This window comes from Pleuronectes platessa, chromosome 21 (genome assembly GCF_947347685.1).
Source record: "Pleuronectes platessa chromosome 21, fPlePla1.1, whole genome shotgun sequence".
Lineage (NCBI taxonomy): Eukaryota > Metazoa > Chordata > Actinopteri > Pleuronectiformes > Pleuronectidae > Pleuronectes > Pleuronectes platessa.
Window position 1 is genome coordinate 10,696,488 of NC_070646.1, and position 15,791 is coordinate 10,712,278.

General features: G+C 45.6%; 1 protein-coding gene across 2 annotated transcripts; it reads left to right on the forward strand.

The window, feature by feature from the left end:
• Positions 1 to 27: 27 nt before the first annotated feature.
• On the forward strand, positions 28 to 3,787 carry LOC128426744 (gap junction delta-3 protein). Of its 2 annotated transcripts, none has more exons than XM_053413777.1 (2): positions 28 to 132; positions 1,081 to 3,787. In XM_053413777.1, exon 2 carries the CDS (start codon positions 1,291 to 1,293, stop codon positions 2,137 to 2,139), a length of 849 nt encoding a protein of 282 aa, XP_053269752.1. In that variant the 5' UTR covers positions 28 to 132; positions 1,081 to 1,290; the 3' UTR covers positions 2,140 to 3,787. The 2 variants fall into 2 exon arrangements, with proteins under 2 accessions (XP_053269752.1, XP_053269751.1); XM_053413776.1 differs by lacking the exon at positions 28 to 132 and adding an exon at positions 143 to 926.
• Positions 3,788 to 15,791: the final 12,004 nt, after the last annotated feature.

Consider the following 15,791-nt stretch of genomic DNA (forward strand, 5'->3'; position numbering starts at 1 on the left):
CTAACGTCTCATGAACCGTGTCGCCGACTGTGTCTGTACAAGTCAGGTTCTCATGAGTGTGTAAGGAAGGGTGGAGCAACTGTCACATGTGGTAGATTCACTGGGGAACGGGTCACTTGGAAATATGAATGGGTGAGTTTCATTTCATTTTAAGAGTCAGCGACTGACTTTATTGCGTTTGTTTTCATTCTCAAGACCTGTTTGATCATTGACAGTTGAAGTGATAAGTTATCGGTATATTTAGCCACAATTAAAGTTAATCAGTTGTGATTATGACACAGAATAGTGTTTACAGTAAATGCAGTGGATTTAATGAAGCTGGTCTGTGTAGTCTTTGATTCACTGGGAAGTTGTGACTGAACAAATCCTAAACTCAAAACCACTGAGTTCAAAATCTGCCGGACATGTGACGCCAGTGATTGCAAACGTTAATCAGAGCTTGCTTCAGTCGTTTTCACATGTTCTCCTGTGAGCAGGGCAACCGGTGGTACAGCTTAGAACAGATCCTTCCTGCCATTTAGGAAGCGCTTTGAAAATGCTCATCAAGATTTAGCCTCTCTCTGGGTAAACATCACTTTTGTGTGGTACTCCGGTGGGGGAGGAATTTCCTTAAACCGCCGCCGCCCTGTCAATTATAAGCACCGGGCAAAACCTCGATGCCGGGCCATTCGGAGCGAGTGAGAGCAACACAAGTCAGGCTGGACATGAGCTTAACGTCTGGACTGGGTGTGACTTCATTCTTTCAAGTCATACCTGTGTAGCAGGAGATAAACGAGAAGAGCCCCAGACAGGATTTTAAGGCTTATCAGAGGTTTAGGTTGCAGGTGTCTCTGAAACACCTTTTGCTGAACCTGTTCTGTCGTCTGATCGCATCTGAGTCGAGTTTCAGACTCGACCAGCCGGTGTTTTTCCAAAGGCTGCCGCTTGTAAGTGACTGAGACTGAATTCATCTCTCTTAAGCCCTCGCAACTCCAAATTAAAACCCACACTCAGGGGTAGAGAACAGGCCAGTGTTGCTGTTTTATTCCTTGAATTGCTGTTATTGCAGGTTGTATAATCCTGTTTTACTTTTGGTTCCAGGTCTTTGGAATCCGAGGCGCTATCACTGATTCAGACGCAGGAGCCGGGGACCAAACTTTGACCTGCAGATCAGTCTCACTTTGAGTCATGAAATTGGGATAACAGGTCACTAGTTTCTGTTTTCATCCAGAGGCAGCTGTCACTCCGAGAAGGACAGGTTGATAAATCACCTGCTTCCCAAGGATCTGTACCCGGGACACTGCTGCAATCATGGGGGAATGGGGCTACCTCGGCGGACTCTTCGACACCCTCCAGGCCCACTCGCCGATGCTCGGCCGTTTCTGGCTCCTGCTCATGCTCGTGTTCAGGATTCTGATCCTGGGAACCGTGGCCAGTGACTTGTTCGAAGACGAGCAGGAGGAGTTTGCCTGCAACACCCTCCAGCCGGGCTGCAAGCAGGTGTGCTACGACATGGCCTTCCCCATCTCCCAGTACAGATTCTGGGTGTTCCACATTGTCCTCATCGCCACGCCGTCTCTGGTCTTCCTCATGTACGCCATGCACCACCACAACAAGAGGGAAAGACGCAGCCAATCCAGCAGCCAGCAGCAGAGAGAGGACCGGCGCATTCGGAGGCTCTACATCGTCAACGTGGCCTTTCGCTTAGTGGCAGAAGTTGGCTTCCTGGTGGGCCAGTGGAAGCTGTACGGCTTCAAGGTGGAGGCCCAGTTCCCCTGTAGCCGCTTTCCCTGCCCCTACACCGTGGACTGCTTCACCTCCCGCCCTGCAGAGAAGACCATCTTCCTCTGCTTTTACTTCGCCGTGGGGGTGATATCAGCCGTTGCCAGCTGTGCCGAGTTTCTCTACGGCTCCATGAAGTGGTTTTGCCTGGGCAAGAAGCCCTTCCCCGTAGATCGCTCCTGCGACTGCCAGAACCTCCAGAACTGCAAGCAAGAGGAGGAGGAGGAGGAGCTGGCCAAAGGAAGGCCGGGGTCACAGAGTGCGCCCGGCAGTTTGAGGCTGAAGGGAGGTTTGCAGAGGAGCAGTCGAAAGGTCTCCAGCATCGGCCACAAGCACAGGGGCGGCAAACATGTGAGCTGCAAGACATTCATGGTATGAGAGAGAGAGAGAGAGACAGAGAGAGAGAGCCTTGGGGCTGCAGGGGTGTACGGTCGTCTTTCTCTTTGTTAATTTATTGTTAAGTATCTTTCTAATTCCTGTAATTCAATGCATTTCACTCTTAAAGAGCTGAGGGGTGGTTTATGATGTGAGACGTCATGAGGAAATGCTCGAGAGACAGGACTGATGATAAGACAGATGCGTGCCAGATATTTGTGTCTCGTTTGCGTCAGTTAGTCATAACAGACGACAAAGGACAGAGCGGAGCACACTGTGTAACAATGACTTGATCTTTGTTTTAAAGAGAACTGATTGCACATCCCTGTATCACGTCCTGTGTGATGGGAAACAAAAACCCTGAAGCAGTCTAGTGGTTTTGCACATTGAAGTCAGAATTTATAAATGACATTGACTGTCTCTGAAACCTGGAAACCACCTTTATTTAAACTCCTTTTAAGGAAATATGCTTATTCACTTTCCTGCAGCAGCCACAGTTTGTCAGCTTGAAAGACTGGAGTTAGGAAATATAATGAAAGTGTCTAAACTCCTCATGTGGATTCATGAGGTGATAGAGGGACTTTGAGTTAAACTGAACTATGACACTAAACATTTGTGCACTGATTTTACTAAGGTCTTACGTTTGTCTATTTACATTTATCAATGTAATATCGACCATATTTGATGTGTTGGTACAACTTTATAATAATGCACCATTTATAATAAAGGGTTTTAACTAATTGATATCGTTGAAAGTTAGAAATGTATTTGAAAAAACTTTAAAGGTCTGTCATAAGCCATAATTAAAATCAACTTTTTTGCATGACCAGGTTGTGAAAAGTGCCTTTTTGACTGAACCTCTGATCGGACAGACGACTTCAGGAAAACAGCGTTAAAAAATAATTAAACTTAATATATTTTTAACTTGTTAAGCATCATGAGCAGCGCACTCATTGTAGTATTACCAAACACAATGGATGAGCACCAGCTAAAAGGAATTTCACAATTTCTTCAACCCAAACGTTATAATGGCTTGTAACTGGTCTATGAATCAATAATAACAATAGATCATAAATATTCACTAAATGTTTATTGGAAGCAGTTTATTACGATGGTATTTCACTTTTCAGTCAATCACATTTCAATGGCTGATTTCAGGTTTGTAATACTTTCTGTTGTAACACATGTAACCATGTTTGAATGTATGAACAAATATTGATTTCTATCTACTGTGAAGTTCACGTTCCCACAATTCAGTTGTCCGCTAAAATGATATCATGCAACGGCTGCAAGAAATGGTGGAAACACGTTTTATCCTTCGGTTTAAATTCTAAATTCAAGGAGGAATTGCACTGTGATGTCTCTCTGCTCTAAACTGCTTTGTCATGTTCATCAGTGTAAATGAAAAAAACAAACCTGTTTTAATGGTCTTAATGTCTCCTGGTGACTGTGCAGATCTGAATATAGAGTTTAGAAGAATGTTTTCACATTCATCTGCTGAAGAGGGGAAATCTTTAACCTCATTTTTTTAACACAAACACGTTATTACAAACATTATATATGATTTACAACACAATGTATCTTTGTATTCAGCTGGAACATGTTGTGTCCAGCACTTAAACTGTATATTAAACAATTTGCTGCAGATTCATGGACTTTGTATTTTTCAATTTGTGAATATTTTTCTACAACTAGGTATATTCAACAAGTATACCTAACCCTAACCCATCCATCCACCCATTATCTATGCCAATGATCTGACTCATAGATATTAATATACAACCATTCAATCTCACATTCATATATTTAGAGTCTCTAATTAACTTAAACCTAACAAAATGAATAGAAAATACAGACATCAAATTGAAAGTGCTTGTGGTGTGTGGTAGAAAGCGTTTATGACTTCTATGAAAACCAAACCCATTAGTTATACAAAATATAAAATACAAAACAAAACATTACGTGTATCATTTATGTATTAACGCTAAAGAGAAATAAAATATATATAAAATCCAAAATACCAATCCAAGGAGACTGTTTTCATATCTCTAAAAGTTGAATTTGCTGGGTTCTGCTTTCGACTCAGATATTTTAACATTTTATATAATGCTTGTACTTGTACCCTGAAAAGAAGATTCTTGAGCTGTGTGTTCTTCTGTTTTCAGGCCTATTCCTTTGTACAGTATATTCAGGCACTTTTTCATTTGGCTTTTGAATATGTTATGTAAGCTTTATGTATGTTACTGGGATCCTGTTGTCACGTTGCACCAAATCTCCATACCCCTCCTATTTAAGTTTTCATATCCCAAAGCAAATCCGCCTCCTGCAGAACAACCGTCGTATCACGTGCACCAAAACATGAAAAGCACCACGTTAAGCACGTAACCCTGCGTGCAGGTGCACTTGGTTGACAGTAGGTGGCGGCAGAGGAGCAGTAAATTACGCTGGCGTGAATAATGAAGCTGTCATCCTCTGCGAGATGACTACAGAAGAAGAATAATGTGGCCACATTATTCTTCTGACAGCGTCCACCACTCGGAGTCATCACGGGGGGCTTCCGGCACCGAGGCCGCCGACTCACGCGTCCTGAAACAGTGACATGTTTCATTCAGCCGACCCACCTCTAAAACTTGCTTTCTGATGATCACTTCCTTATTTACGACACAAGGAAAACGAGATCAACCTTTGAGAGCTCCAGAGGTCACTGATCCAAGTGACTCATCAGAACCCAAAGTCATCTGAACACCGTGCAAACAGGTTTATTTCTGACTCACACTCACACACACACACACACACACACACACACTAACACACACACACACCTCCTGCTGTTCCCTGGACGCATCATATATGCAGATTGCATAGCGGTGCAGGCTCTTTGATGTGCATGGAACAGAATTCTAGATGTGTTTTATGTAACCGCTCCAGAGGGAAGGAAAGTGGAGTCGAAGAGGATTAGCATCAAAACTTTTCCCCATTTCCTTTCGTGTGCCTGCGTCTCTACCTCAAGTCTGCCTTGTCAAACTGGAAGTCTGCCTGTTTCTCTCTCTGTCTATATCCTCTTCTCCCCAGATGTTCTCTCTCTCTCTCTCTTTCTTTTTCTGCTTCTTCTTCTTCTTCTCTTTTTTTCCATGCCTCTCTCTTCTACGCTCCATCTTTTCTGAATCCGGGGAGGCCTCGCTGCTGGAGTCTGTCGCACAGAAAATGTAGGTCATCTGTTTTCAGAGACTCCCTTCACACCAACACCAGGGGAGAGGGGGGGGGGGGGGGGGGGGAGTGATAACATCACACACACAATCACACACACACACACACATAAACACACACACGCACTCACACGCCAGCACACAGTCATTTCTAAATTACTTCAGAGGACATTCTATTACATTCCATTGATTTTCGTGAGACTTACTTAAACCTTAACCATATGTTTCTACGTACCAAAACCAAACCTCAACCCAAACCTAAACCTAACTTGAACTAAACCTTAACCTAAAGCTAAACCTTACCCTAAACCTAACTTGTATCTAAACCTAAACTGAACCTACACCAAATATTAACGTTATGGGGACTAGATTTTGGTCCCCATAAGGAAGACAAGTCCCCATAAAGTTACTGTAGCAAACAGTTTGAGGTCCCCACAATGTCAGTAATACCTGGACCACAAACACACAGGCAGCTCCAGCAATGTCTCATTCAAGGTGAAGGGAATAAAGAGAGAAAGTGGTGTGTGTGTGTGTGTGTGTGTGTGTGTGTGTGTGTGTGTGTGTGTGTGTTTGTGCGTGCGTGTGGTCCGCTCCACTGGGGGCTCTGTCAACACTCACCTGAGCCGACTGACAGCCCCACATGGCGCCTCTCTGAGCATCTCACCTTCTGCTGAGTCACACAGGGACAGCTCTAAGAAGACTGTGTTTTTCAAGAAGCATCACTCCCGTAGTTTGCTCCACACACATACGATTAACTACTCACTCGGCTGCATTACGCGGTGATTTGGTTTATTCCTGGCTCAGTGCCCAGTCCGTCTCAACAGCTTGTTTACTGGCCTGACTCCGGCTTAACTTGTGACCCAATAGTGTTGACTCCACTCAAAGTGAGGATACACTAAACAAAAATTAAGAAAAAGGACAACAATTTGATATAATTTGCGAGGAGGTTTCCTGGAAATATAATGTCATAGTAAAAGGTGATAGCAGTTCAGTGAAAGTCCCCTCTTCTTTTACTTGAGTTCATTCAAAAAAAAAAAAAAGATATATAGTTATGAGCTGATGTTGATTAATGTTCATAGAAAAAGTGGCTCGATAGGACAAAGCACGTTTAAGTATCTGCGGAGCTGCTGCGGTGGAAACGCAGCGATCATTTTCAAACTCAATTTTACGCTTATTCTGGAAAAGGCAAGTTGTGCAAGTCAGTGATTTCGAGTTAATTGTCAGAGTGCCAATTCAACACTTTCTCCATTTTTCCCTGTAATTGGTTCCACATTAAATTGTCATTTATAGAAAGCGTCCTGAGAAACTGCAGCAAACGTCATCGGTTTCTTCCCAGAAAAATGAAAAGGGAAACGATGGAGCATCTTAAAAAGCCAATTCAAATCAAATTCCAATATGAGCATTATTGGAATGAGCAGGTCTGTTAGCTTTCATTCTGCTTCACACTCCATGAGTGGCTATCAGATGTTAAGATGCTCTCCCTGATGTCTTCAAACTCCCATCCGTTTATCTTGATGTGATGGTTTATTAAATTATTAACAGGGACAAGTAACCTGTCAGGGGTTAAAAATAAGGTGTAAACCCTGACTTACACCGAGGACTTTCATCACTCTTGGGTCAGAAGTGCATTTAGAAAAAAAAACTGGGCAGGCTACTCACAGGGCGAGGGAGGGGTGGGCGGGATGTCAGTGTCACTGTCAGTCATGTCATCGGGCCATATGTAAAATGAAGAGCGACGCAGAATGGCAAGGTGCCTGTGCTGCAGAGGGCTTCTTAGAATCCCCTCAAGTGGGCATCAGTGGGGTGGAGGACCATGGTGGTCCCGAGCACAAAGCCGGAGCTCTTGAAGTCGAGGAGAGGGTAGAGACCCGACTCTGAGTGGTAATGTTCATATAGAGGGTTAGTGAATGTTTGAATAAATTAAAGCTGTGTAACGACCATGAATATCTTTGCAGGTCCGAAGAATCCAAAGGAGGACTAGAGTCAGTGGGTTCCATCCTGTGGGAATGTTTGTGCATCATAGGAAAACACCAGTTTATCACAAAAGTCTGGAGGATCCTCTGCGGACCATAAATGTCGAAACTAAATTGAATGTCACTTCATAAATAAGCGGTATAGATATCTCTGTCTATGCCAAAGCTCTGACCTGACATATATCATACGGTGTCAACACATGTATGGATGCTGTGTGTGAGCGGGGGTGTACCCGCTGCAGGGGATCATCCGTTATGAGCATCTGTGGCGCTGACGACGACATATGTGTTTCTGTGACCTCTGACCCCCGACACCCCGCTCGCCACAGAGCCGGTTGCGAGTCGCCGAGGACGGCACAGCGGCTCACATCTCTGTCCCCCTCCCTCGAAGCCGCTGAAGCGTGCCGGGGCAAGTTTATGGCGTCGCCGAGGAGCCAGGGGTCAGCGCACATCACACCTCGCCACTCCATCTCATTTTCGCCCCGTTAGCCATCCATCTGTACAACCACCAACCACCACCCCCCCCCCAGCCCCCTCCCATGCCACCGGGCGCGCTGCAGTGTGAAAGCAGCCTTTGCAGTGAAATATTCCTGCTGCCTCCACTCTTCCCTCTCTTCCTCTCTTCCTCCATTCCGCCATCTGCCCTCTTCACTTCTTCCTGTCCACCCCTGCCTGGGGAGGGTGGGGCTGCAAAGTGAATGGTGCACCGTCATCTGAACCCTCCACTCCTCCACCCCTCTTTCTCTCATTTTCTCAAGGAAAATATTGTGTAATAGAAAAGCCTTCGGGCTCTCGGCCACAGAGCCATGTTACATACAGTGACCACGGACAAGAGGGGAGGACTGCTCTGCTCCCTGCCGACACGCTGACTCTCTCTGATGAGGAGGATGTGTCTTCGCTCCCCAGTGTGTGTGTGTGAGATGTGTTAGATGGCGGTAAAGTAAATTGTTTTGGTTCATTTGTAGCTCTGTGAAGTCAGCACATCTGGGTTCGGAGAGCTTCTTTCCATAACAAGGCATCGCCCGGGTTGCTGAAGCGGCAGGGCCCAGAACATCGGGTTGCAATATTCTCCCGACATGAATGCACAGTGTGCCGGGACAGACGGACTTCATCTGTCTCTGATTTCATCCGTCTCCAATCGGGATTTCCATTTAGTGCACATTCTTCTGAGAAACGGAAAAGGAAATTACTTTTTCCTCTGTGATGATTTTATCCGCAAATGGCTGATGGGATGGATGGATAGGATGGCTGGATGGCTGGATGGCTGGCTGGATGTAAAGTTGGGAGGTTGAACACTCTCCACTGGTTTCTGTCAAACCTCCATCGGTGCTCACTTATATTGGATGTCCTTGTGGTCCTCGTGGGAGATTAGAAATTGTGTGTGTGTGTGTGTGTGTGTGTGTGTGTGGGTGTGTGAGTGTGCACTCAAGTGAAGGCCCTGTGTGTGTCCTTGTGAAATGTGTTTGTGTGTGTGTGCTTCACCCCATGTGTGCAGAGCTGTCCAGAGTGGTGTGCTCAGCAGTCGTGCTCGGCTGCACACTAACACGATGTGACAGGGCAGAAATACCAGTACCGACCGCGCGCTCGCCCACCCACCGTCACACACACCAGCTCTCCTACCCGACACACTCACCATCAACCCCTCCCCCCGCCCCCTCACCCACATCCCCATCACCCCACCCCGCCCGCGCCACCGCGCCCCCTCCCCATTGGCTGTCTACTTCCGTCACTCCACGTCTTCTGCTCGGAGACAGAACCGTAAGCCCTCCGCGTTCCCCCTCCCCCCCTTCATATCACCTCACCCAGAAACCCCCCCCCCCCCCCCATCCCTCCCCTTGTATGCCCTGCTTACGTGGGGTCCTAGTGTGCATCAGTGAGTGACGTGGTATCAAATGGGACATATTATGCAATGTCCCATTATGTAACGCTACATTTTCATATGCTCATCCGCCCAGCCCCTTGAGACGAGTTCCTCTGCTTGCTCAGTCTTTCTTCCAGTATCCTCCTGCTGGTTTGTTTGCCTCCCAAACGATGAGCCAAGGTGACAGTCACAGCAGGAGACGAGTCAGATGACATTTGCGACTGGCGCAGCTTGAACCGTGACCTCTGCTCCTTTGCAGCTGGTGAGTTCATGGTGACAGGACAAGGAGGGAATCTCAAATGCCGCCCCATCTTCTCATCTCAAGGAGACACCTTCCTTTAAACCTTCACCGCCGGGCTCTGGTGAAAGTTGACCTTGTCACTCAGCACCTTGCTTCATATTTATACCATTACACATTTACACGCCCCGGTGCTGCTGGATAAAGGCCCAGTCTCTGAGCCACTGAGCAGCTCCACTGAGGCGGTTTGAGTTTTCAGTGCCTTGCTCAAGGACATTAAGCTTCTCTTGTCGAGTGAGGAGCGAGCTGCTGAAGACACTTTACAAAAAAAACTGATATAACTCTAAATCCCTCACTATTCACCCACTCAGGTACACACACACACACACACACACACACACACACACACACACACACACACACACACACACACACAAACACAGTTGTGTCTCCATGGCTTTAGAGGACATCCCATAGACTAACATCTATTTCCTGGAGACCTACTCTAACCTTAACCATAGTTACCACTTGCCTAACCATGAAAACATGTTTTCAATTTAAAATCGAATGATTCACATTATGGGGACCTAGGTCGTTCATACAAACACACACGCACACACACACACGCGCACACACACACACACACACACACACACACACACACACACACACACACACACACACACACACACAAACACACACACACACACACACACACACACACACACAAACACACACACACACACACACACACACACACACACAAACACACACACACACACACACACACACACACACACACACACAAACACACACACACACACACACACACACACACACACACACACACAGGACTTAACTAGGACCACAGAATTTAAGTTCCCCTTATGGGTCGGGCTCTGCTTTCTATTTAGATCTATTAGTCCTGATAAGGTTCCTGTTGAACTGGAAAAGGTCCTAGGAGATAACAAAAATGAGTACACACACACACACAGACACACATTTATACATTACTGACATTAGAATCCTTGCCATATATTGTCTCTATATCATTCCCAATCAATATGGATAACACATATAGGTAAAAGTAGATGAAATAGATAATACATACAGATCATTGTTTGCAACCATATCACCATTTAACTTTAGAACATTAAAGTTATAATTTATGTAAAAAGAAAATACAATCTTAAATATTCATCAGGTTATGCTTGATTAGGAGAATCATCTAAAATGAAACCATTGTTTCTTTTGATGTGTTTGTTTTGAACTGACTCACTTTTTCCCATAATCAAACTGGTAAAGCACATACAGGCAATTTGTGTGCGTATAGGCCACTTCAACAACAAGCCTCTCAGGGAGATGGTATTGGAAGAGAGTGATGTTTACAAATATGAGAATATGAGATATGAATAAATTAAGTTTGAAAGTAAGTCTGAATATAAGCGTGACTCAGAGTGTACAGCCGGAATAAGTGTATATGTGTCTCAGTGTGTGTGCAGGTCAAATTGACCCGAACAATATCTGTGGGGGCGTTGCAGCATGTGTACATTGAATTAAGCTTTTTCTTTCATGCACACACAAACCCAGCCAGGCCCGTGGAGTTCGAGCTTGAGTGTGTTTTTCATCCTCGTCTTATTTTTCCTCCAGTGAACATTTGAAAAAGGTCAGTTTGCACCACGCCAGGTTAAGTAAACACCTGAGCACTTCCTCCACCATGTTGACAGCAAAGATGGCAGCCTGAGAGAGGAGGAGAGGGGATTAAAGCCACAGTTAAAGCGACAGCCTCCCTCCCTCCCTCTGCCACTTTGACCTTTTACACAGCAGAATCTATATTAAGACTGAACACCCTGTTTTTTATTTTCTTTCTGCATCACTCTCCCTCTCAACTCTCCTCCCCTCTGTGGGCTTACATGTTCTTTCTCCCCCTCCACGTCCTCCTCCATCACTCCTCGCCTCCCTCCGTTCTGTGTTTTTCTCTCTCCTCGGGGAGACAGCTGCATGCACGGGCCTCGTGGATCACTGCGCTTCAAGACACCGTCTCTAAAAAAATCGCTCCGTTTTTCCACAAAGCATTTGAAAGCGCCGCATGAGCAGGAGGTCCGGCTTCGACGTGATGCTGCAGATTCCTGCCTCGAGTTTTTTGCTCCGCGAGCTGACGCTTGAGTCACAAAGACAGATCCGGCTTTGATGCATTATTGATTTGATATGATTTTCTTGTCCCAGTCACACATCATTAATTCACATTTTGGTTTTTAAAGTAGTTTAAAGGAGGCAGTTTTGGGTCATAGCATCATTCTACGTGAAGTTTCTACTTAAAATGTTTAGAAAAGGAGATGTGGCGATGCCAAGCACGTCTCTTCCAGGTTTCATCTACATTAGTGTAAGTTTCACAGCAGCACAGCCCTGGAGGCATCCATCTTGGATCTTCTCCAGTCCAGTAGAGGCGTTGATGAAGGGGCAGGTTGGTAGGGGGGGGGGGCTACATTTTGGCTGCGTTCCACTCCAGTGGGCATGAAGCAGGCCTCAGAGGCTCCTGGGATTTCCCTTTACACCAAACCCCTCTGCCCTCCATTAACCAATTAGAGGAGAGAATTGCTTAACTGGACATATAAAAGTCTGCGAGCAGGCTGCAGGGGGGGGAATCAGGAGTAACGCCAGTCTTGGAGAAGAAGCGTCATGGGGAAGTAGATGAGGGAGAAAACGGGGGAATGCAAATGCAAAGACACAGCCGACATCATGAGGTAGCAGTCCTCAGTCGACTCCGATGCATCTGATTCCTCCGTCGCACAATCCGCCCTCGAACGTGTGCTGCCGAACGCACAGTGATAGATGTTTATGAGCTAATGTCAATTTTCTCGTGTGAATTTACTGTCAGCGGATGATGAATGCACTCAATATCGCTGGTTATTCATCTCATATATTTCTCTGCCACAGACTCCCATTGCAGCACAGTGTCTCGTGTGCACCAATAGGTGTCGACATTGCCCAGCTTGTCACTGGGGCGATCTGGCCACGAGGAGAGAGAGGGAGAGAGAGAGAGGGAGAGAGGGAGAGAGGGAGGGAGAGCTCCCCTTTGAAAACTACTGGAGCATGATGTGGTGTAATGCTGCATTGTTGCCATAGGTCTCTCGGAGTGAGTGTGACAGAAACAAAGACATCTTTCTGTGTGTGTGTGTGTGTGTTCGTCTGAATTTTACAGGTTCATGCATAAACAAGTAGCGTTTTGTGTGCAGATGCTAAGTTCAGGGAGTGCACGGCCTGTGACAGGTGAAGGACGCCGACAATACGCACAGGGTCACTTCACCCTCGTCGTCAGCCTTTTATCTATGTGCCTGTGTGCGCCCCGTCCTTGTCCTGGCCGTGCTCCCGTAAGAGACCCACATCAATTCGTACGGGCCTCTTGCCCTTTTCCCGGGGCTGCCTGGGAAATGTGATGTGACATGTGGGATGAGCGAGACGGGGCGAGGAGGAGGAGGAGGAGGAGGAGGAGGAGGAGGAGGAGGAGGAGGAGGAGGAGGAGGAGGAGGAGGAGTGGATAGGTGAGGTTGTTGTAGGGTGGATTCCAGAGAAATGCACAAGGTAAGGCTGTGGAGTACAGACACAGACTCAGACAGTGTGAGACAGAACCTCTAAACAGGAAGATATACCGTAGATGTAAGAGATGTAAACTCCACCAAAGCATCCATCCTCCCATTATCTATGCTTATTCTGTAAAGGTGGCATGGGAGGCTTGGACACACCTTCACCAGCATACTGCAGGACACAAACAACCATTCGGACTCACATTCACACCTATGTTTAAGTTGGAGTGTCCAATAATCCCAATCTGCATGTCGAGAGGAAGCAGGACGAAACCCCACGCAGACACGAGGAGAAGTGCAAACCCCAAACGGACGGGCCCCTGGTTGAAGACCCGCTGCACCACTGTGCCGCCCTGCACATAAACAACGGAGCATTAATACTTCATCAACAACAAATATTCAAAGTTCGAAACAAAACTGACAGAGTAGCACAATCTGACACCGGTGTATTTCTTATAAACTGATAAGTCCTGGAAGGCTCCTCACCTTGTTGGACGACCTTGGATTAAATTGAAATTCTCTCGATTGCTTTTAGGCACCAAACAGGAACTATGTTGGTTTATTGACAACATGGGCTTGTTAGCATTCACTGTGAGTATGTAAGAGAGTAGCTCAAGGCCTTAATAATCTAATGAATAATAATAACCTCATTTATATAGCACCTTTCAAATTTGTGCTTTAAAAACATAAATATGATCAAACTTTTAATTAATTTCGAGTTTATAGAGTATACAGAAATATAATTATACAGTATTTTGTATATATCTGAAATTTTGTTCAAGGTAATGTATTGTGTGGTCAAATGCAGTGTATTATGTTTTGTCTGGGCCATAGACAAGCAAAAGATATAAAATATTTCAATTTATTGCTGCATCATTTAATGATTAAGCTCTGAATCTTGAATTTCGAAATAAATAAATAAATTCAAGTAAAAGCATATCAACGCATAGAAGCATAGAGTGGAAGAAATAAGTAACACATATGAAAAGCCGGTAAAACTAGAAACAATAAAATGGAACAGCCAAATAAAATAGGATCAATTCAGAATACAAATCGAGCAGTGGCATACATGAGCCACAGAGGAAAACGATTTGGTAAAACACAAGGTTATGGATCAAACACAAGAGAGAACGAGAGTGCACAAAATAAAGTTACGCACAGTTTGATTTTCAGATATCCTTAGTTTTTTAACCATACATTTAAATCTTACTATGCAAAGTGCTTTGAATGTATGTTGTGATTTAGCGCTAAACAAATAGAATTGAACAGAATTGAATATGTTCTCTAACAGAACTGACAACATGCATGTAAACCCCTGTAGTAATGTTAACGTGTGGTTGCAGTTTCAGCAGCTTTCAGCAGCTTTTAAAAACGTCCTTGCATGTCCACCAGATGAGAGGTGACATGTACCGGACCTGCACCTTGTTCTGTACCAGGAGCTGCAGCTTGAGGGAGAAACTTGAGGAAAAGAAAAACGGACGTGTTTGTTACTTCACTCCAGCTATTTAATTCCATCAGTGCATTCGGATACAGTAGCTTGTAGTGAGCAGACACTTGTGTCTGTAATGGGCAGCAGATGAGAAAGAGGGTGAGGAGGGGGGTGGGGTGACAGCGAGAAGGAAAATGAGAGAAGGTGAAATCTATTAGTGTGACAGGCTTTCTATAAAGCGAGAGACCTCGGGGGGGGGGGGGGGGGGGGGGGGGGGGACACTACGAATGCTTAGTGCGACACCAAGAGAGGGAGGGAGAGGAGGGGGCCGAGTCAAAGACATGCCAGATGAGCCAAGAGGCTGAAATTAAAGGAAGTAAAAGAAGTGACAGAAACAGAGGGAGAATTATTCGTATGAAACCTCCGAAGGGATTCCTGACTTTGGGGAAGAGCAAATTCACTGTGTGTGTGTGTGTGTGTGTGTGTGTGTGTAAAGTGTGTAGAATGCATGCACATTGATGCGTGTGCATGTTACCCCCCTCTCTCCCTCTTTTCTGAGCGCTACAGGATGAGTGTGCTCCATATGTATGTCAGCTCCAATCACTCAGTCAAACAGGGAGGGAGGAGGGAGAGGAAAGGGGGGAGGCGGTGGGGGAGGCTCAGTCATGTCCACATCAGTCTATGGCGACCACTACGTTTTCAGACAAAAACTGTCCATACGAGCGTTTTGGCTCCGTAAACCACATATCATGTGACCACTAACTTACACTGGGCCCGTCCGTGGCCCTGGATGAGGGAATTGTCGCAGATCGCTTGAATAGGAGCACGTCTCCTACACAGGAAAGCAGTTGTGTCATTGTAAAATGCAGAATTTGAGAGCACAAACAGCTGTTAGCAAAGAAAACTGGGTTGTAATTAACATTCTAGTCCAAAATTTCCCTCGGGATCAATAAAGTATCTATCAATCGATTGATCTATCTATGTATCTATCTATCTATCTATCTATCTATCTATCTATCTTCTACACTGGTGGCGGAGGCTGATTTTGGTTGTTTTTTGACAAATGGAGTTTTGGAGGCAATGGCGATCGTCCACCCCTGGAGTTTTCAAACTTAAATGCAACCAGCAGCATTTTTAACTCCCTCTGTCTTAGCGTCTCTGAAACTCTGCAGCGGTTTGGACGTCAGGCGTATCTGTATCAGAGTTGATGCGTCTTTAAAGGAAAACGTAGTAGTGTGGATGCAGCCTGAGCATCTCAGACATGAGACCTGTGGGGGCTTTTAGTTTTTTTTTGGTAGGAGGTGATAGATGAGAGAGGAGGACGGTGTCTTTAGGGGAGGGAGGGAGGGTTGGACGGCATTAAT

What these genes read in the sequence shown, in the direction of transcription:
- LOC128426744 (XM_053413777.1), top strand. Translation starts at nt 1,291, where the DNA reads ATGGGGGAATGGGGCTACCTCGGCGGACTCTTCGACACCCTCCAGGCC.